Genomic DNA, 21,962 nt, shown 5'->3' with positions numbered 1-21,962 from the left:
AAAGACAAGAAATTGCATTTCTTCCTCCATTCTTTTTCATTATTATTATTCAACAGTATTATGTTGCAGTGCTGCTTGTGAGAGAACCTTTGTTAAAATGAGAATAAATGTTTGCACACACAGATTGATTCAGTGATCTGTTTGCAGAAAATGATGAGGATTAGACATGTGATTTTGAGTTTTGAAACCGTTTTGAAAAATGAGCCAAAGCAATCATAAAATAGCTCAATGTTGTTTCCATTCTTTCACAGTGAGATTATTTTCAAAGCTCATAAACAGATAGGCCGGTCTCATGCACGTCCAGATGCCCGCTGTCTTTTGTTCTCTCTGTCTCAGCCCTGACAGTGAGCCCCTTCTGACTCGCTTTGTCCACAGATTCGATCCAGAAATCCAAATGAAATCATATTTGGATTGAATGATGGCTACTATGCAGCTGACTTTGATCATAAGGTACAACCTTTTGTCCATTTTTTAGAGCATCACAATGGAATACCTAGCCCTAATCTCATTAGCTGTATTTGGACACTGTTGGGCTTCTGCACTGAAACATTGACATGTGGCTGTTGCAGGATCAGTCGGAGCGGAAGAAAAACAGTCTGCTTCAAGTCGACCAGAGTTCAGTCAGGAACTCCTACAGTGTTTTCTCTTTGCTCAGGTAAGATTCATGCCATGTAGCTGTTTTACATTATATCATATCATTAAGACTCTACTTTCATCAAATTTATTACATCAATATAAAGCAGCAACCGAACCATTTCTCACGTACGATAGAATTCAACTCCTTACAAATAGTGTTTTACAGTATATTTGATTTTTTTGAACCTAAAACCTAAATCTTCAAATAGAACTTTGATTTACTTTTGAAGTGGTCATGTGATTCGACCTCTTTCTATAAAGGTGTGTGATATGACGGTATGTACTGTGCAATGGTAGACATGGGTGCACCAATAGAAATGTGGCAGCACTGTTTTCACTGCGGGTGCTATCCCTCACACACTGTTATTCACAGCGTATGCACTGCTGACCTGCTACACAGAGAGCGTGTTGATGACGTTGCATTGAGTGTAGCTGCTTCCTGCTCTTTTCAGCTTGCCTGTGTATTGCTTTCCACTCTTTCATTGAAATTGCGGATCCATATGGTAAAAATATCAACGCAAAACAGTCATCGTTACGGATGAGTTCTCCTCTATCGGCACAGACAATATCCAGACCTGATTCTCTTTAAATTGTCCAGAGTTCATATGAGAAAACGCTTTTGTGACTCTGCTGTTTATTCTGTTGATCTTTACAAATAGGGATGTGATTGTCTAGCAGTTGCTCAGCTGTCAGTGCTGAAATTTTTTTTTAATTGAACCGTAACCCTAATTGTGATATATACTGTTACTGTAAATTAATATTACATGTACTGTGACGGTAGATTTTGGCCATATCGCCCACCCCTACCTTCTATGATGTGACTTGTCTTGGGCAATTGTATACCAGCAGATGGTGCCACAGGAAAGCCAACATTTTGACCCATTATCAAGGAAGCTCTGCTGGCCTCCGACTTCATATAAAGTCACAAAGCCTAGTCTACACTGTATATCTTGCACATGAAGGGACAAATGAATGGAACATTTCAAGCAGTCTATTCCAACCAAGACAATTTATGATTAGGCCAGAGTCAGATTTGGGATTGTGATTAGAATATAAATCTGGGTTCTGTTGACTGCAGTACAACATTACACCACAAGAAGGAGACAGAGATTTGCTGAGTAAGTTGCTTGTTAGAAGGGAAACCCCGGCACAGTAATTAAGAGCTTGAGGCGACATGGGGCACTTCTGGTGTCTGTTGACAAACAGGCTTGTTTTGTACATTTATATTTAAATGTGGTAGGATGAAAACACCACTTTCAGCATTACCAGGGCTTCCCTCGAGGGAAACCCTTATCTAACCATATCCTGATCACTTAACAGTGTAATTATATCCAGTTTTAACCAAATGAATGTATGTCTGGAAAGTTAGAGACCTCCAAAATACGATAAGAATCTGTCATTATGAACATTATGAGGGCTTCCACCGACTTTTTTCCGACTATAAGGATTAAATAGGGGACATAAATACGTCACAGGTCTTTGCTGTGTCAAGAAATAGGAGTTATGCCAAAGCTGGCTGAACCTTAACAGTGCTCCCTCATTTAGAAGTGGTCATGGTTTATGTTTATATGAGAGGATGCTCTGCCTCCCCGGCAGCTTTCAGGAATAAAAAGCCCAGTTTGAATCATAACTTTAATGACCTCTGCTCTTGCCTCTTCTATTATTGCAGCTTTCTTCCACATCCTCCTCTTCTCTCCACATCCAGTGGGACTCTGCAGAGTTTAATACAGTTACATTGATCCCCCTCTTCCCACACACTGCTCTGCCTGCAGCTCCTCACCCCTGTCACAATTTTTCCTTGGCTCAGCGCACTCATATGCACATGGTTTATGATTATGTACTGTAGAATGATTCATCAGATACTGTACACTCCAACAGGGATTATCCTCCCACCCCCCATGGTACATAACTATATAAACCTCTCAGTTTCTGACCCACAGAGCTCTGCATTTTTCAAAGTGCATTAACTTTCTGAAGCGTAAAGGTGGAGTGCTGCCTGTGGATCAGTGCTTTGTGTTAAAACTGATTTATTTATTGGCTAACTTACAGAGTTGCATGTATTAAACTATATGAAAAATAGTGTTCTCCTGTAGTCGTCTAACTCCTTTTGTGTCTCATTCAGAGAAATTGGAGTAAATGTCTTTTTCTAGCCAGGAACAGTGATGCATGTCCACAGGGGACACCGGCAATGTGTCAGATATTCTCACCCAAGTCTCTCCCACTCTGCCTTGGCCCAGTGCAGTGCTTTAATGGAAAAGGATGAGAGCCTCTTTGCAAAGAGCGCCCTGGCCTTGATTAATGACTGTAATTTGTCAGTAGATTCTAGGCCTGCTTTTCAGCCGTGCTCATGTTGACAGCACCCATCGCCTGTGTGAAAAGCATGGTGATGTGAGCTAGCAAACACAACACGTCTCAGATGGAGAGATGAAGAGGGAAAGCACAGATCATCAATCAGCAGAGTTTTGTCTCTTCCAAAGAGTCTTCCAGGCTTAGATAGAAGAAGCTAAGCCACATCCTATGTAGAGCTGGGGCCCTGCCTACGTAGGCTGAAAGTAGAGAAGACAGTGATGAAGATGAACCAGCTGTTCAACAAATTGTTTTTTTTCCTTTTGTAGAGACTATTCATACACATTCAGATATTTCTCAACCTCACAATAACACCCCTCTTTCCTACCAGGGAAAGGTTTGATGTGCAAGCAGTAAGAGAGGAAGGAGGACATGACTAAGCTGCATAATGGACTGGTTGTATAATAACAAAAAGGAGAGGCAGAAAGACTGACAGAGTGGTTTACTGTTCCAGTTGTAATGGTTAGAAGCCATCTTTTATGGCCTTATGAGTTCTTGAACGTCACATTCAAGTGGTGTGTAAGAGGAAGTACTTGAGTGGCCCCTCGGTTCTTACTCACCGCTCTCTGAAAGCAAAGAGTTATGCAACAACTTTTAGATGTAAGATAGTGACAAGAATAGTGGATGCTGAATGTTGAAGTTTCAGGTCTATTCTAACGTCATTCTTGGATCAAAACTTTAACAATTCAACCCTGTGCCGTTGTAGATTGAGCCTGCCTCAAACTCCTCACGCCTAAAGGGGAAACTTTCTTCTCCCCATGATCAGATCCATATGTTGCTTGAGTTTCTGGATTTGTTTTTGTATGTTCCTATGTGGAGTATGCATGTATGTACAGTATGTGTCAACAGAAGCAGGGCACAATGACGGTGAAGCTCTGTGGGGGGTCTCTCATGACCCAGAGGTTGTTGAGGTGATAATGCTTTCCTGCAGGCGGCCCCTGAGGTCTACTCACCTGCTGGTTGGATGCTGCAGCCACAGCTCTCAGCTCTCTGACACGGGATGTTGTTGTGTTCTTACGTTAACCAGGCAGCTGGATCAGAGTCTACAGCTGACCCCGAGGTCTCAACCAGCAGCAACCAGACTACAGAAACAAACTGGCTGCCTAAACTTTAAATCACTATGTAGGTATAGATATGGATGGTGCTTTTTCGTTTCACACCTCTGGGGTGGTGTGGCAGAACAAAAGGATATAATTTAAGAGGAGAGGGTTGTGTTTTTTTCATTGTAGGCTGTGGGCCTGCAACACATTTCTTCTATCGGATTACATAGTCTCAAGGCTAAGACCTCAGACATGTACTTTTGCCAGCATGTCGACCCTCTGTTCTCACTACCTGCCTAATTCTTTCCTGTTCTCTTATTTTTCCCTCACTGTCTCCAGCTTCATAGCTTCTTTATTGCTTGCCTTGCAGTGCTGTCTGTTGTTATCTCAGCTTGTAAGATTCATTCCTTCCACCTCTAAAATTATACCCCAAAACTTTAAAACTTTAAAACTACTAATCTTTGGCCTCTGTCTTTTGTTTTCTGGCTTCTCACACAAAAGACAATAGTCTTGACTAATAAAACTTTTTTATGAGGTTTTTGTAGATAAAACATGACTTTGTAGTTAAGTCATTGTTTGTTATTTGGCTTACTACAAGAGGCTGCTTAAGTAACCATGACTAACTGTTTAAGATTTTTAGTGTAAGACAACGGCAAGGAGCTCACGCTGATGACTGGTGATTCAAATTTCTAGAATTATCTACAGAATGCGTGACCTCCTTTTGAACCTTTTTAAAACCAAAAATATCTTTTCTCAAGATCTCCTTGGTTTCCCGGCATCTCTGTTGTAGTTACCCTGTAAACATGGGTCATAGCAATTCAGCAGATCCTGAGGAAAAATATCAGCCTGGAGGTGTAGAAGTCCAGTCATCTTATCTTCAATTGCAAGTAGATGTAGACAATGTTAAAGTCAAGTGAATAGCAAGTGCTTAAACGTGTTGACATTCTTTGGCAGTGAGATACAGAGGATTTAGAAGAGTTGTTTGTTGTGATTTTCCTACTGTTCCGCTGTCTGTTTTGTCCCTGGCAGAGGTGTGACAGAAGGACATTGTCCTCAATTTGTTGTAACAGAATGTCTCAGAGCTTCTTTTGAATGGCTTAATGGGCTGCGCTGTTCACCCTGTGCTGTTGGGTTATGGTTGCTGGAAATGAATTGAGTGCAGTCATCAGTACAGCTGGAAGACTGGCCAGGCCACACAATGTTCAAGATTTACAATACTGCTTTGGTAAAGGGGAAGCAGCCTTAATTCGGTTCATTTGAATGCAAATTTGGGACTGGAATACACCATGTGTATATTACTATATCTGGTTTGCTAGATCCTACTTCTTGCCTGCAACAGGAAAAAGCTCTGCAGTGATTCTAGTGAGGAATTGACAGAAAAGTTTCAGCTGCTGCATACTTCTATAAATTGCCATCACCTCCTGGGGAAGACACAATGCTACGTGAGGCCTTAAAGGTTGCTTTTCTTGATGTTTCCCTCTTAGTTTTGTCTCAGAAGAACAACAGTGTACTCCCTGGTGTCTTCTTCATATTCCAGTCTTTCTCTGGCTTATATTCGTGAGCTTGATGACACATCTGCATTTGCCGATTCCATCTCAACTCTGATTGTGAAATTGCGGACTCTGGATCACAGCATGTAAACCATGCCAAATATTTATGTCAAGATAATCAGTAAGGTAAATGAACAGAAAACAGGAGACCTCTGCTGCCATCCAACAGCACCCAAAGGACTTTAACACAGACTGGAAGGTCATCAGTTTTTTCCACTTGTTTTTACTTTTACATTGACCATTTTTACTTACGATTTCAACTTTACCTGAAAGCCCCTATTAAAGATTTCTGCAAGATGCCTTCTGTTTATCAAAAACCAGGACGTTTCAAAAGCACAAGTTTCATCTGACACCCCTGCAGGATCTAGTGCCACGGTCAAAGGAGAAAATGTTATTGTTTTTCTGATGTTTATCGGCATGAAGGGTTGAGTGCACATGCTCAGTCATAACTTCCTGCAAATCCCCTGTGGCAGAGTTGCGAGTTACCTCTCATGCCTCGGAAAAAGAAAGTTGTCATGGCTCGTGAGAAGACGTTCTCTGGACTGTTGCCCAGCGATTAAACTGCTGCCCCAATGAGGGTGCACAGTAGGAGCACCCCTGCCCCCTGCTGCTCCATAGGTTGTGATAGAGCCTGATGGGCAGGCGTTAGGCCAAGACTCAGGCAATGATAAGAGGGCAGACATGCGTGAAAAGGAGAGAGGAGATAACTATTCTCACCTGGGGGAAAAGGCCATATCAGATTCTACCACTGCAATCACCTAAACAGATAAAGCTGTCAAAACAGATTTGCCCTGATGTTCCAGAGGACTATCTCCAACTGCTATCGCTGTCACCTCAGACAGATAAAGAAAAAATGGGCAGAAAATATGAAAGGATTTTCCTTACTAGAACTCTATTTGCATTTTCATAGGAATGATATTTGGTTGTCATAGAGAGGCAAAAATATCCAGAGGTGACTGTGAATCTCATAACAGAAAAGCCTCATAGGATTTGTAAAATGGCCCCACCAAGCTGGAAGCCTGTTAGAAAGAGCCTTTTACACTAAACCCACTCAAGAGGCAATTTCTTGAAGACTGAAAGCAAGTGCATACCTTAAGAAAACCCCGTTCACATCACCCTCATGACCCAAACCACAGGGTGACAAAAAATGTGCTAACAAGAAGTACCGGCATTGAGAAATTTGGCAAAAAGTGGATGATTTAAGACCAGTCTGACATCATGATTGCTAATTGCCAGTTCCCTCTTTTGTCTGTTTTCTGTAACTCATTCCCACCCTGTTGGATTGTTGTCTGTAGATGAGTCCCTGGGGTTACTCTGACGGGGGTTTTGTCTCTCTGTTTATGGGCTCTGGACTTGAAAAAGAGCATACTTTCGACATTAACTAGCCCCATGATTGATGGAGTAAATAATGCGCAGGCTTGTCATTTGTGTACTGAAGCTGTTCTCTATTTCAGTGATGACAATGACATGCCATTTGGAATAAGCATCCATCATTGCGGTTTCCATTAATCAGTGGGCCTTTTAACGGTTGTCTTTGCTTTCTGGCACTGATTCTGATTCCGGTTTATTACACAACTTGGAGAAAATAATAGTGGTTAAACTCTTGTTGGGATATTTGTGGTTTGGTGGTCTAATAAACTTTAAACCTCTTTTACTAGGAATGTTTTTAGTTTTTTTTTTCCTTTTTTAAAGTCAAAACTAACCTAAACCTTTATAGTTTAGGAGACCAAGCTCGAAGGACTGGAACAATGAAGATCAACTCCAATAAATCAGAAATACAAACGAGGCATAACAAACACACTGCACAATGACTCTTCCACTTGGGGAAAATCATAATTCACGATCCAAACAGTCACTGTAAACATCCAAGCAAAATGAAATGAATCACTGGTGTAGTCATAGCGCCGACACAGCCACTCAATTTGGTGGCCTCTTGGAAAGACTGTTTAAATATGGGGTTGTTTGTGTGGTTACGAACAATGATCTGGATGGTGACTTTGTGTTCTCCTCCTCCTGCAGACTTCACACAGCCCAGAGAGCCATCAAGCAGACCCAAGTGACAGTGCAGAAGATTGGGAAGGAGATCGAGGAGAAGCTAAGGACGACAGCGACCTGCACAGAGCGGGTGAGCGCAGTCACCCATCAGCAGCATTTTGCAACTCATCAGCAACTTCCGTTTCAATCAGCAGCATTTTTTAGAGAGCTTATTTGCTTTTTTGCAGGAGCAGAGGGTGTTGTTTCATCAGCGTGTGTTATTGTAGAAGTATATAAAAATTAGTTGAAGTTAGTGTTTTGAGAAAATATATAAAGACGAGGTGCGATTTGAGATTCAGTGTTTTCAAAGAAGGTTTATTAAAACCAGAGAGCAATAATTGCTGTGATCAGCGATAACAGGCCCATTGGTTTCTACATTAATAATAAACATCAGCAGTATGTATTGTGCTAAATACTTAACCGGACTTAAGAGCTTGTATCACCCAAATCCTCCAATGTAATTGTAAAGTAAAGTAATGTGGGATGTAATTGTATCCTTTGGGCAGCTATTATATCTTTTGTTTTGATGGCTCTGCTGAAAAGCGGAGACAGAGCAATATCCCACCTGCCTAAGTGATAATGCTTCGACCAAAGTCCACTGTTTATGTTTCCACCTCCTGTCATATCCTCGACTGGGATCCACAGCAAAAGCAAGAAAGGATATTTAACATTTTTGGAATCGGCAGCCACACAGCTGTGAATACTGGGCACTGATCCCAGGTTTGACATTGTGTTTATTGTAAACATTCACTTCAAAAGCACCCCCAGTCCTGCTGTTATAAAAGCCCCGGGGCAGTGACACTTCTTATCCTCCAGGTAGGCTCGCCTTTGGAAAAAGCATTTCTCCAGTCACAGGATTACATACCTAACATGCTAAAATTAATTTTAGTCAGCTGGGATATTTTTGTGTCTACCCAGCTTTTCAAATCTACAAGAATGTCTGTGTGTGTGTGTGTGTGTTGTGTATGAGCTTTTGCACGGATACCAAATATGAAGTTTTTTTTAGGCTACTCTTTAGAGTACCTCTTTAGACAGCTGTTACAGCTGTTGCTTTCCATCTTGCTCTCCATCTGCATTTTTTGTTCCTTTCCCCAGACCTTCACCCTTCCTATTAAAGCAGCTCCACTATAGCCTTCTCAAGCCTTCCCACAAAAACATTGAGGCTCCATTCTTTTGCCACAAAGGATCCCTTTCAAAAACTTGCCTCTGATATTTCCCCCTCAGTGAAACATTCCTTGAAACCCTTTTCAGAGCTCACATCAGCTAATAAATCACATAATCCTCGTCCTCTACCTTTCTGTAAAACCCGGCAACTTGTAGTGAGTGGATCATTGTGTGGATCTTCTAAGGGTTTCCCTCTTCGCCCCTTGGAGAGCTCTGTACTATCCTTCTGTGTGCGTCAAAGTGAGCATGGATCAAAGGGGGACAGAGTGGAGGCCACCAACCTCAGCGCATGGCCCTTTCACCCTCTCACCCACACCCCGCCATTAATCTGCTGTTCCCCCCCACGCCTGCTGCTTATTTACTCAGCTGACCCGCTGCTGTTTGATGTTCAGTAGGAGTCAGACGGGCCCTGGTGGTGGGTAACAGTCTCACACACACACACACACACGCTGACATGGCTGTGACCCACTTGTCAACTATGCCGCTCAGTGAAAGTGTAGGAGGCTCATGGTTCGTGCCAAAGCCAGAGGTGGTTAACATGCAAGCATCAGGGTGCGACACATTGGAGAGATGGAGGCTCTATCAGTCGTCTCCCTGCCACTGATACCCCGCTCTGTTTTTGCCACAAAGCCCTCAGAAGTCTTCAAGAAGAAGCGTATCTGTGTTTCCTCTGATCCAGGCCACGATCACTATCTAAGTGTGTGTGTGTGTGAGTGTGTGAGATGCCACAGTCCCTGCTTGCAAACTACAGGATGGAATAACAAGGCTGAATCTCTGTGATCCTGCCAGCAAGCTCGCTCCCTCCCAACTCTCCACTATCCATGTCATGAATTTCTCTTCCAGCTCATATTACATGTACATGTCTTAGTCATCATCCTCACAGTCCCAAACGTTACCTCTTAAATCTCTCTGTGCATGTTTTGAAGTTGCCCTATCCGTTCATCCTAACTTAACATTATTCATTGTATGTTTCTGTTAGCGTCAAATCTCTCCCCTTCATCTACCGTTCACCACATCCACATCCATCAGTCCATGTATCCCCTGTGCTGTTCCTCATTAGATGGTTGGCCAACTGCAGGCTCCCCATCTTCCAGATAGAGATGTGAAGCCTGATGAAGGGACACCCTACAGAGAGGCCAACATGTTGACTAATGACCTGCACACTGATGCTGCTGCTGGGCAAGGGGGCATGTGGTGAGAGGGAATCCAGCCCAGAGTTGTGGGTACAGAGGCAAAGACAAACACTCATCTGGAGTTGATGGGGGCTTTATTGTGGTCCACGTCCACACGTTTGCATGTTTTCTGTGTTGGGCATTACTCTTGAGTGTTGTCTTTATCTGGTAAAAGTGACTGGGCACACTTGCAAATCCCAGGAAACCATGTCAGGTAGCCAACGTGCACAATACCAGGCCTGAAACTACACTTAATCCAGTCTGGTCCAGTCTGAGTCTCCATATCAAGCTGGCCCAATGAAGAAATAGTCTGCCAAATTTCACTCAGCCCTTCCCTTTTATCGATATTTGCATCCTGTCTCACCTGCTCGTCTTCTTGTCTCCACTCTTGGGGCAGTTGGGGCGTTGATGGTAGGCCATGTGCCAATACCGCACAAAATCTCGCTCTTTTTCACAGCCTATTGTTGGCGGGGATGAAGAGATTTTCATCGGTTATGGTGAAGACAATGATCCCATGCTATTTCACAACATCCAAGCATTCCAAGTGCTCGACACAAAAAGTTAACAACAAAACTTGGCTGAGTGTAACGAGTGATGTCTCTTTGGCAAGAGTACACACAAGTGTACCATCAGCACTGCAGCCTCCTCCCACATATACATGAAACAGATGAGGGAAAACAACTCATGAGGTAACAGACGCCATTATACATTTTATTTTACAGCTCTTTTATACTTGGAAATGTATCTAAATATTCTAATCACTAGCCAAATTCAAATACCGTTGTCTACAAATAGATCATACCTCTCCCCATGCGTGCTGAAATTGTTGTGTGAAGTCAGAGGCCTTCCTCATTAAGTTGGGTTTGAATGATTTGAGTTTCTAAGTAGGAACTCTGCCTGTGAATGGTGTTCCATTGTACTTTTTGTACGAGGAGGTTGGACTACATCTTTTGTTTTTAATTGTTTTGATTGAGAGTCCTTGGTGTGTATAAAAGTAATGCAGCCATAATGAGTGTTATTCATTACACTTGGTAAGTCAAAATGTCTGCTGTGAAAAGCCTTGAATGGTGAAAGTTGCTCTCACAGGTGAAACAAATGAACAGGTGAATGATGGAGCTGTCAGTCCAGCAAGGGCTGTATGCAGCCATACATTCAGAGAAAAGGTCTGATTTGTCACATGAAGTGAAAGCACCTGTGTGGGTGGGCGTGAGAAGTGTAGGACTTTTTAAGATCTTTATTACAGTAGGATACAAAAAAAAAAACAAAACATGTTTATTGGGTTGTTTTTGATAAAAATGAGCAACAGGAGCGTGTGGGAAAGTAGTACTTCAAGAACAGACTCCTTTTTATACAGCAGAATTTTTGAGTTTACATACCAGGAAATGCACAGGCTTGATTAATAACAGTAATTATGGCTTTTTTTCGTTTAAGTTTCCGAGTAAGCCATGCTGAACAAGCATGTGTAATAACCATTTTTCACAGCAGCCGTTTTGACTTGTCATAGTTGGAAAAGCACAGATGTTACTAATAACGGTAACAATAGTGCTGTTATATTCAAGTGTCCCAGTCAGACATGACCGTGTGACAGTGAGCCAGCATGTTCACTACCAGGATCCTGAAACTGAAGCAGCTCAATTAAGTTCAGCCATCATTAAATGTAATAATTACAGCTCTTTTCCTCCTTTTCCTTTCTTTTTCCGGTATGACATTTCAAGACGTCTGCTGTAAATAAAAGAATGAATGCGTTATTTGTGTATTAATATGAACAATTATGTGCTGTGTGAAATAGGTGGATGAAAAATTTTACCAAAATTATATTTAGAGAGACATACAGTATGTGAAAGTGTTTCAAGAAAACCACAAACTCATACGTATGTATGTATGTAAGAGTTCTAAAAAATGCACGCACACATAAAACCTGAAACGCCACTTTTCCTTAAAAGAATGTTGGGAAGGAGACTGTGACACACAGGACTGGTGAGCCACTGTAACCTGACATCTCCTGTATAAACAGACAGAAAACCAAATAATAGCCACCAGTCTGATGTGCATAGAGATGTTTTTGGTTATTTGGTACAGCAGCATCCTGGTGCCTTTTGCCTGCAATTTCAGGAAGGTAAACACAGTGAACAGCCACACTTAATGACACTGCACTCTGGCAAGGCACTTCTTAAATCAGAGGCTGCAGATTGATCACCATATGTATCCTGCTGCTTTTAGATTGTGAACTGAAGATGATTCTGTTAGACTAGTTACAGATTCAGTAAGAATCACTCACATTTGTTTATAGATAAATGTAGACTGTATTAAACATATCTACTGGTTGAATTAAAATAGTTTATTATGTTTATTTTATTTTAAGCATTTTCCACCATTTTTGTGCATTTGCTCCATGTATTGTGTGTGTTCTCATTGATATAATCACCATACTGGCAGCAGAGTTACACTGGGCCAGAGACAGGCGTTTGTATTGAGACATTTATTCTCTCTCAAAGTCTTAAGATTTGAATCATGAACATCTTTGCTCCTCAACTGTGCACCATTGCGCTTTGCTTGGCAAAGCAAATGTTAAGATCAAGAGAATAACAGTTGGAGCACCACTTGCCCTGGTTGTCGCACAGCGACAAAAAAGGGGCCCTCAGCCTCATCTCCTTGCATCTCTTCAGAGCGGCTGATTGCATGCTAACAGCCAGAACTCCATACCAGTTAACTCTCTGCCAGCCATTCCCATGACTCGAGGTCATCATTACTAAACCATTTCACCTGTTGCACTGCTCTCAGGGCTCAGTGAGATGTGAGATGTTTTGAATAGTCAAATAATTCCCCGTCTTTCTCGTCATTAGTTGTTGAAAGTGGAATCTGAATTATTGATGCTGAGCATTGGCTCAATAGATGTACATTAAATCAATGCAACCCAGGATCAGCCTGTGAAAACACGGCTTGTTTTCGAAGAAGCTAGTAGGAATTTAGGGGTCTTTAGAAAGGGCAATAAACACTAGAGATTGCAGTGAGCACATGCTAAATATTTTCCTTCGTCCTCCTCTGTTTTCTTACCATATCATTCTCCTCTGTTTGCTCTGAACAGAAGAAAGAGCGGGAGTGCATGCAGCTGCGTATAGCCGTGCTGCGGAGTGAGCTGCAGCGACAGAGGAAGGCACTCGGCAGGGAGATAGACCTGCGGCAGAAGGAGAGGACACAGCTTCAGAAGAAAGGTAAAGACAACGAGGTGCACAGAAGACAAGTGTACCTGGACTGATGTGGCGATTAATACCAGACCACTACTAAGTTTTTTTTTCTTATAAACATTTCCCTAATGAAATAGAGGATGAGAAATCCGTTCATATTAATTGCTTTGTTCATCTTTTGCACACGCCTAATATGATGATTGGTTATTCATTGTTCAATCGATTAATTAGCACAGAAAGTCATCAGTTGTTTCAGGCCTACAAATTTCAGTTTGCTGTCTTAAGTCAATGTCAGAATACTTGCTGTCTTATGCGACAAGCATGACTGTTACTCACACACACGCAACTTGGCCAACCATGCCAATACTGTATACACATTAGAGCACATGTGGTTTTGTGTATTCAGTTTACTGGATCAGTCTTTATACCCCACAAATTACTGCTAACATGAGCACACTAGTGGTAAAATACATGAAGGGCACTGGGCATTTAGTGTTGCATAAGTATCACATGAGATGATCGGTCAGTCATACTGCAGCTCATTTTGTTATCTCTAATGGTGCTGCTTTACTCAAATCCATCTTGTATAATTACTCAGTAGACTGGTAAAAACACCAAAAGTGCAAGTACATAAATTCACCAAATTAATTTTAAGGATAAGTTAATTACACTACTGATGGATTCTGACTGCAGTATATCACACTGTAAATTCAGTTATTAAGATACTCTTCATAATATGACTTAAACTGAAAAGATTTACAGTGTGATTTGTTGTAAAGGAAACACCAATTTTCTCTCTGACTGCAGCAGGTAGACTGTGCGTGCACTGTTTTACCTGTTCATCTCTGAGCACAGTAAGGTACAGTAGACAGTGTTGTCACATACAGGAAACCTCTGTCATGCTACCATTCAGAGGATTGGAGTCACTCAACACACACACACACACACACACACACACACACACACACGTACACACGTACACACGTACACACGTCGTATACAGTATACAGAGCCATGCCTGTGGTTTTTGCAGTCTTTGCCAGGCCACTAAAGCAACAGTGTTTGTGCAGTGGTGTCAATGAGTTAACCCTGTAAAGTCTGCTGCTCCTAACTGATGCCTGAGAGCTGTGGACGGTTTTACTGCTGCCTGTTACTCTTCAGAGGGAAATAAAAGGCCGTGTAAGTGAAGCTTCGTTTGACAGATGTACACACAAGTAAACCCAAACTATGCAGGTCTATGCAGTAGGAAGGCATACATATTTTTGCAATTGGTGAGACATGAACAGAAAAAACAGAGACATAAGGCTGTGGTATTCACTTTTTTTCTGAGAGGTCTCTCTGGTTTTGCTGTATCCATTTTGATAATTTGTTTTTAAACTGTCCATAATGAGTCTAGCAGTGTTATAGGAGTAGGCCAGTGGACTGAAGGACAGTAAGGGAGGAAATTTATCAGATTACATGCAGCTTGCTCTGAAACCTAGAATAGGCTTTATACTAATTTTTCACATATGCAGTAGTACTCCCCAAGACCTGTAAACACACTTTAGTGTGTAAAATAGGTGGAGTTACCCTTTAATACTAACTACTAATTATTTTGTTATGATTGCATGTACCCACAAATCATATATTGTAATTTGAGTATATTTTGGGGATGCTGCAGAACATGAACTCTTCTCTTTTCTCAACGTCAGCAACCTTTGTTTCATATTTAGTTATGTGTTTCTCATGGTGCTTATTAAAATACAGCTTTAATAGCAAGAACATACACTTACAAGTAGTCTGTAGATGGCTTTATTGCATCAGAACTACCTTTGTTCAGTCAAATGAGAACAAACAGCTACTAAAGTAGGTTAATTTTGAGCAACAGCTGTACTATGATTGTTGTAGGTTGGAGATTGAACCTGTTCCTGTTCAGCTTGGACAAGATATATCTCAGTTCCACTTTCATTAGCACTGGTTGTCTTAAAGAATCCCAGGTGCTCTCTGTAGGAACCCTGTGTTTGTAATATCGGCTTGCTGTTTGGCCAAAGGGCAGGTCACCTCACCCAGCCGTTAACCTGAGATGGGGATTGGAAATGATTAGCATGTAGTCTGCACATGTATGCAGACATACGCACATACTCACGCTCACACAAAAAGGGAGCACTAAGAGGGGTTCAGGGAGAAGTTTCCTTTGTGCTGCGATCTTTTAAAAAAAAAAAAAAAAAAGGCCGTTAATCCTCTCCCTCTTTACCTGTCACCACTGCTTCTACAGCCAAAAGAACTCGCTGCTCTCCCGCTCTACAGCTCATTGATGGCTTTTTTCCAGACTGGACAAGTGCTTATTAAGAAACAGAAGAAAAAATTCCTTCAGCTGGTAAAAGAGGTAAAAGGTATTTTAGGATAAATTGAAATGCTGTAGCTGAATAGGGCCGCGCTGAAAATCGTGTTGTTTTTCCCCAGACTCATAAGTCAAAAGCTGAAAACCATATGCTGCTGGGCCAGGCTGTACTTCCAACTTGTTGTTTAACTCTTCTAATCAGCCTGCACATATTCATTTGTTTCACTATCGGAAAAAGCCCTGTATTAATTACAGACAGGATACTCTGGGAGACAGGTGTTTACTGTATTTCATACAGCAGCTGATTTTGTGTCTGATTGTATTTAGATTGGCACCACAACGTGTTTGTTTCATCTGATCTCATCTTTCATAACGGGGACACACATGATTTTATCTATTGTGGCTTGAATTTCATTCTGGAACGTTCCTCTGGTTACTATTGGCAAACTTGTAGGTGCAGATTTAGTCCCATTCAGTTGTTCGTTTGCTCATCTGACAAGCTGGTTATGATTTATATTCTCACATAAAGTCAATGTTGATTTAATTATAAGTGAGTGTTTAATTTGCAGAATTTTCACACATTCCAGTCCTTATTAGATACAGGTTTCTTTCTACGTTTTATTGACAGTTTAACAGTATGTGTAAGTAGGTTGCTATGTAATATATCCCCAGGGGGCATCCCGTATGGACTGCTATTCTCCATGTTTCGCCACACTCTTTAAAATCTCATCTGTACCTGGCCGTGTGGTCTTCCCAGCTCTCACACAGTCATCGGGCCCATTAGCAAATAACTCTTATCAACCTGTTATTCCCAGGAAACCGGGCCTCTGTCAAAACAAATTGCCCAGAAAACCCAAACATACAGTCGAGGCTCTGCAGGTGTGTGTCTACACGTGAGCTCACAGATAAAGATGAGATTAAAGTTGGGTGTCTGCATTTTTGTAAAGTAACTATTAGAACGTCATTGCCGACTTGCGGATGTCTATTCTGTGTTCATCTTTGTTCATAAGTATTTGCTTCCTTTTTACCACCCTGGACAGTGTTCGCATAATAAGCACTGAAAAACATCAGCAGCCAGTATCATCCTGATGACAGGTTAACTACTAGCTGCTCAATGCCCACTGATTTACAGTGATAGCAGTGAAATCATAGCAGGAATGTAGACTTGAGTAAAGCTGTTGTTTTTCTCTTCTCGGGCACATACACACATACTCCACTGCACGTCTTTCACACAATCCATAACCGAGGACATATGAGCATGACCACATTTTTTTCCTTCTTTACAGCTGTGAATTTAAAATAAGTCTTTCTTTCCTCCCCCCAGAATTAATGGGTTTGGTTTTGCTGGGGTCACACTCTTGTCACAATTTCCTCCTGTCTAATTTCCCTCCTTCTACCTTGAGCAGACGACATAAATCAGGTCCGTGAACAGCGTTTATTGTACTTAGTAATGGTAGTTATTCTCACGCTCTGTAACACAGCCAGGGCTCCTGAGCAATAAATGTCAGTGGTTGGGTTTCTCAAGTGTGAGGAACACAGTTTTTGTGAAGGTGTAGTGTGTGGAGGTATTTGTCACCTCAGAGAAAAGGCCTCATATTGAAGCTATCATCATTAAGGCTCCTTTAGCAGCAGCTCAGCTTTACACATTTACATCCTTCAGTTGGCTGCCATCTTTGACGGAGAATAAGAGTTGACAGGTACTGCAGCCCAACACTCTGTGTAATGACTAACTAGGATGTCTTTCTACGTTTCTCTCGCTTTTGTTAACCCCCCTGACATCCCACTCTGTCTCTATGTCACAGCCAAACATATTCTTTTCAGAGCATAGAGAGTTGGTTTAAAAACAGCAGAGTAGCCTCCTTCCTCAGGCTGCCAGACTCCCCAATTCACACTCAACCCGCCGTTTTAATTTTCTGAATCCAACCACGTTACAGGCATTTAGAATAACTTGCTAAGCTTCTCGCAAATGGTCTCATTTGTTTATTATCAAATATATACAGGCATCAGTATTAATTTGAGACTGTTTCATAACCAGTTAACAGTAAGTTTTATGCCTTCATACCAGCAGCCCAACTTCTTTAATGCGTTTTCCCTCAGACACTAGTGCAGTTTATTCCTCGGAAACAATTTCCTTGTGCTCTTTAGCACAAGGAAGGTGTTGAGGTACTTAGTTTTTATGTTTTGAGGTGAAGGAATGCATTGTTGACTCTGCTGTCTGTTATATTTTCATCATTTTAAGCAGCTGCATTGATTTCTGCATGGATAAAACATCCCTTGATAATAATGTCACAAAGTGAAACTTAACATCTAAATGCGCCTTTTTAATAAGTGGCAAATCATTGACCCCCTTAAAGTGAATCAGACTATATGCGCCTTTAGAGATTCTGTATGTGTAATTACTGATAAGTTTCCCCATAGCTTCAGTGATCTTTTCTCTGAAGTTGTAGACTCACAAGTTACTGATCTTAAGTACCGCAGAGGAAAAATACATCTTTACAAGAAAGCAGCCATCTCTCTTGAGATGTTGCACCTTTTTCATTACACACAACAAGACCTCTACTCGGGAAACAGTGGGAAGTCCAAGTGTTTTCCTGTAATGATTAACCAGTCTAGTGTTATTGCTATTTATCATTTATTATAAATCCACTTTGAGCATCTCTGTGTTAGCTGATGTTAATTGATGTTTCATGTCACTGTGAGTGACACTGACTCTCACATAGATCAGAGTGTCACTTAATTATTAATTAGAAACAGTTCCAGACCTCACCCAGTCCATGAACACTCCCGTTCTTACACAGAGGTCGCTAAGTTCAGGACAGTCTGAACAAACCAGCGGAGTGGTGTCCATTTTGCAGCTTGATTTCCTTCAGAATCCCGTGGAGCCTGCCATCTGCTGCCAGAGGCCCCTTACTGTGCATTGTACACTTTCCAGAATCAGAAAAGCCCCCTGACTGATTTATTTTCACATTCAATTTTAGCAGCCTCACCAGCAAATGGACAGCTTTTAAGCATCATAAAGCCAGGCCAAGTTTTAGATCCTAAACCCTCCACTCATGTTTAATATTAAAGATAGCATATTATTATCAATCCGTCTATCCAGCGTACAAACTGGAACTGGTAAGAGCGATGAAAGGATGAGAAGAGGGATGTATGGAACAGATTCTTCAGAGCTGGGCATTATATGAAAGCAAAGAGTGCAGTTCAGGTCCAAGCAGTCAGTATTTAAATATGTTTTCATGTCATCACTGACAACAGCCTGTCTGATCTCAGCCTCAAACTATCTGTCCTTCTTTCTAATCTGATTGAGATAGTTCTGAGTACCTTTATTTTCTCCATCCCTCTGTCTCTGTCTCTGTCGACGTATCTCTTCTTCTACCCTTATGATTTCAGTTTGAGTAACATGGATGTGAGTGGGAGTATGTGATAAAAAGCAGGTCCTGTGATCCAGCTGATGACACATGTACTGTGATAATCTTAAATGCTCAAAACACACTTTTCTGCCAGCTGCTGGCATTTCAGTGTGGATTGCAGGCTTTGATGTTGACCCATCAAATTTCCAAAACAAACCCAATAAAAAGTTCTCAAATAGTTTAAGCTGTCAAGAACATCACTGAGTCTGCCTACAGAAAGCTTGTGGAAACTACAGGAATTGTTATGTTTGCATTAGTAGAAGCTAATTGGGGATTTCATTATAGGCGTTTGATTGCTGGTGTTTTTGCTTTCAACATAAGTAATTAATAAACTAAATCAGAATTGGAATCAATTATATTACTATCCTTGAAAGAGTACTAGTTGAGCATTGCACTCCTGTAATGTTGTCGAGATATCGTCTTTTTCCACACGTCTCTCTATTGTCACAGCCTGGCGCCTCCATTACTCACAATTCAGTTCATTTGCAGATGGTTTGGTCGAAGTCTTGGTTGGTTATGATAGTCTCACTTCAAGCCACTAGCTTTAAGCCTTGATGAGGAGCAGGCTACCCTCTAATACTAAGTTTGGTTTGCTTACTTCTTCCTCAAATTAAAAACAAATATGTCAAACTTGTAGTCTTCAGCCCAAATCGACGCTGACATCACTTGAGGCAATTTATCAGCCTTTGTACAACTCCATCTGGAGCCACAGTACTTTTTTTTTTTTTTTTTTACATATGCAGTCATTCGCTCCAACACATGGAAACACAGTTTGATATGTAAAATCTGTGCATTTACTTCTTTAATGTTCCTGTCCTCACCAACCTCCTTCTGCTCTTCCTGGAAGAACATTAGGCCCTGTCAGGGAAGCCTGAATACTAAATTGTCCTCAGGGCATTTTAACTGGAGGCACCTAATAAGTATACTTATTATTTGACAGAGTTAGCTCTCAGTTCATCTGGCTGTGGAAGAGCAGTGACTTGACACCAACGTCCTCCTACATGGCCTAGCTCTTTCCCTTGTCACAAAGAGTGAGGCCAGCCACCTTGGGGAGAAACCTCATTACCGCTGTTTATATTAACAGTCTGAGCATGAAGCATTCAGTATGTGATTTTTGGCATGAAGAGCTTTGCTTTGTGGCTCTGCTCTCTCTTCGCCACAGTCATGTAGCTGTTGCACCTGATGGTCAATCTCACCTTGCAAGAATTAAGAACCATGAGCTCTTAATTAGGACAAAAATCCAAATGTTTTAATAATCATCACAAGACGCATACAGTTGTCCATATGCCTTTTCTTTTTTCAGCTTTTAACAAAGATAGAACGCTAAAAAAGCAAACACTCACTTCTGTTTATAGTGAAGTGTCGAGGAAAAATGCAGGAGAAAAATGTGTAGCAAACATGTGGTTTGGTTATTAGGACTCACTGCTTTGCCTACAGACTATGGTTGCAGCGTTGCACTAGTTTCAAGGTATACCATGGTATGAAAATTGACGATCATTGTACCACGCACATTTGCGGTGTAGAATTCTACCCTGTTAGCATTATTAAAAAGATATATATTACAAGTTTATATCAGGTTTCATGTCTGTCAGGACATTATATTTTGTGAAATTATAATGAAGGGTTTATTCAAGCAAAAAAAAACCTTGTGTTTTCATTCCTTTAAGGGTCGTTGTAACTGATAATAATAAATGTGTAATACCATATGCTTTCATACTGGTGATATTTTCTGAGGAGGTTATCATACTGTGATACTCTTATATTGTTGCAACCCTACTACCCACTTACTCACAACTGGGATCATATCTAATAATCGCTGCAACAAAGAACCTGTTTAAGAATTGAATTAATAGTTTTTTGTTTTAATGTGTATTTAATAGTCAAACCTCTTGTTTATTACAATCATGTTGAACCCTACAGTAAGTCATGTTTCTGTAGCATTTGCCTGACACTTGTGTATGTGATGTTTTATAAACACAGATTCGGTTATAGGGTTGTAATATTCTGTCACAACTCTTAATGATACTTTTGCTTCTTTCCTGTTTTATGCTACTCTGTGGTATTGTGAGCTTGCCAATATTGCAGTTATACAACTTCCACAGGCTGGATCATCACCGTCCCTTCTCTGCCTGATTTTATTTATTTGCTCAGCTCTGTATTTACAGCGTCTGACAAATCCTGTAATTTGAATACATACGCTGTTTGGTTTTATGTGGTGTCAAAAGGAAATGGTTTTTGGCCTGATCAAAAGAGCTGTTTGATCTCACTGAAGTTTAACAGTGGATGGCAGCCAACCAAACACAAGCCCACCTGTCTGTTCAGATGTAGCAGAAGAGAACACACACCTGATAATTTACTCTTTTTTTCTTTCTGTCTGCCAGAGGAAGCGTTCTCCGATCAACACGAGTGTCTGAAGGAGGAGAAAGAATCCTTAACCAAGCTGCAGAAGGAATGCACTGCCAAGAGGTATGCGTGAACCTATAATTAGCTATTGCTTTATTTCTTCACAGAAAACACACTTTTAAATGCAGTCATCCTCGTAAGCCAGACATTACCCAGAGCCCGGTGAATGATGTGACTCGATGTGAATTGTGATGAGGCTACACCCTGCTCCCTGCCTCCCACCATGCTCTTTCAAAACAAGGGGATGTTTTTGCGGCTGGCACTGCCTATTTATGTGTTCTCAACGGAGGGTTTACGCATTGTGCTAAAAAGCCTGTTGGCCTGTGTTTGCCTTGGCCTGCGGGGAGATGTGTGCGGCGGGTGCTGACCCTGGATACAGCTTTGTTTGTCTGAGCAGTACCTGGCAGTCACAGAGGGTAAACCAGAGCCCCAGGAAGGCCAGTACAGGCCAAGAGACCCAGCAAACAGGAAATTAACGCCGACACTTGTGCATCTGCTTAACATCTATTGCTTGGAAATATCTGTGTGTTTTGTGTTTTTTCATGGAAAAAATCAGTTAAAAACATCTAACTTTACCTTTCTAGATTGATATAGCCGGTCTGAGGTGTAAGGCCTTGACACAACAATGCCTCTGCTGCCGTTGAGCGCCAATGGTGCTATATGTTGCTGTGTGTCCCGCACTGTTGGCAGTAGTTAGCCCTC

General features: G+C 41.4%; 1 protein-coding gene across 1 annotated transcript in view; it reads left to right on the top strand.

Moving 5' to 3' along the window:
* The window catches only part of uvrag (UV radiation resistance associated gene), a 92,842-nt gene that overhangs the window by 8,564 nt on the left and 62,316 nt on the right, over positions 1 to 21,962 (top strand). Inside the window, exons 5-9 of the mRNA XM_084374641.1 lie at positions 376 to 450; positions 570 to 655; positions 7,592 to 7,697; positions 13,028 to 13,154; positions 21,239 to 21,323. Coding sequence (XP_084230767.1) covers positions 376 to 450; positions 570 to 655; positions 7,592 to 7,697; positions 13,028 to 13,154; positions 21,239 to 21,323 — 479 coding nt within the window. The remainder of the gene's footprint in view (positions 1 to 375; positions 451 to 569; positions 656 to 7,591; positions 7,698 to 13,027; positions 13,155 to 21,238; positions 21,324 to 21,962) is intronic.

Source organism: Pagrus pagrus (genome assembly GCF_965226575.1).
Source record: "Pagrus pagrus genome assembly, chromosome: 14".
NCBI lineage: Eukaryota > Metazoa > Chordata > Actinopteri > Spariformes > Sparidae > Pagrus > Pagrus pagrus.
The sequence above is the reverse complement of the archived record's forward strand: the minus strand, read 5'-3'. Positions and strand labels throughout refer to the sequence as shown.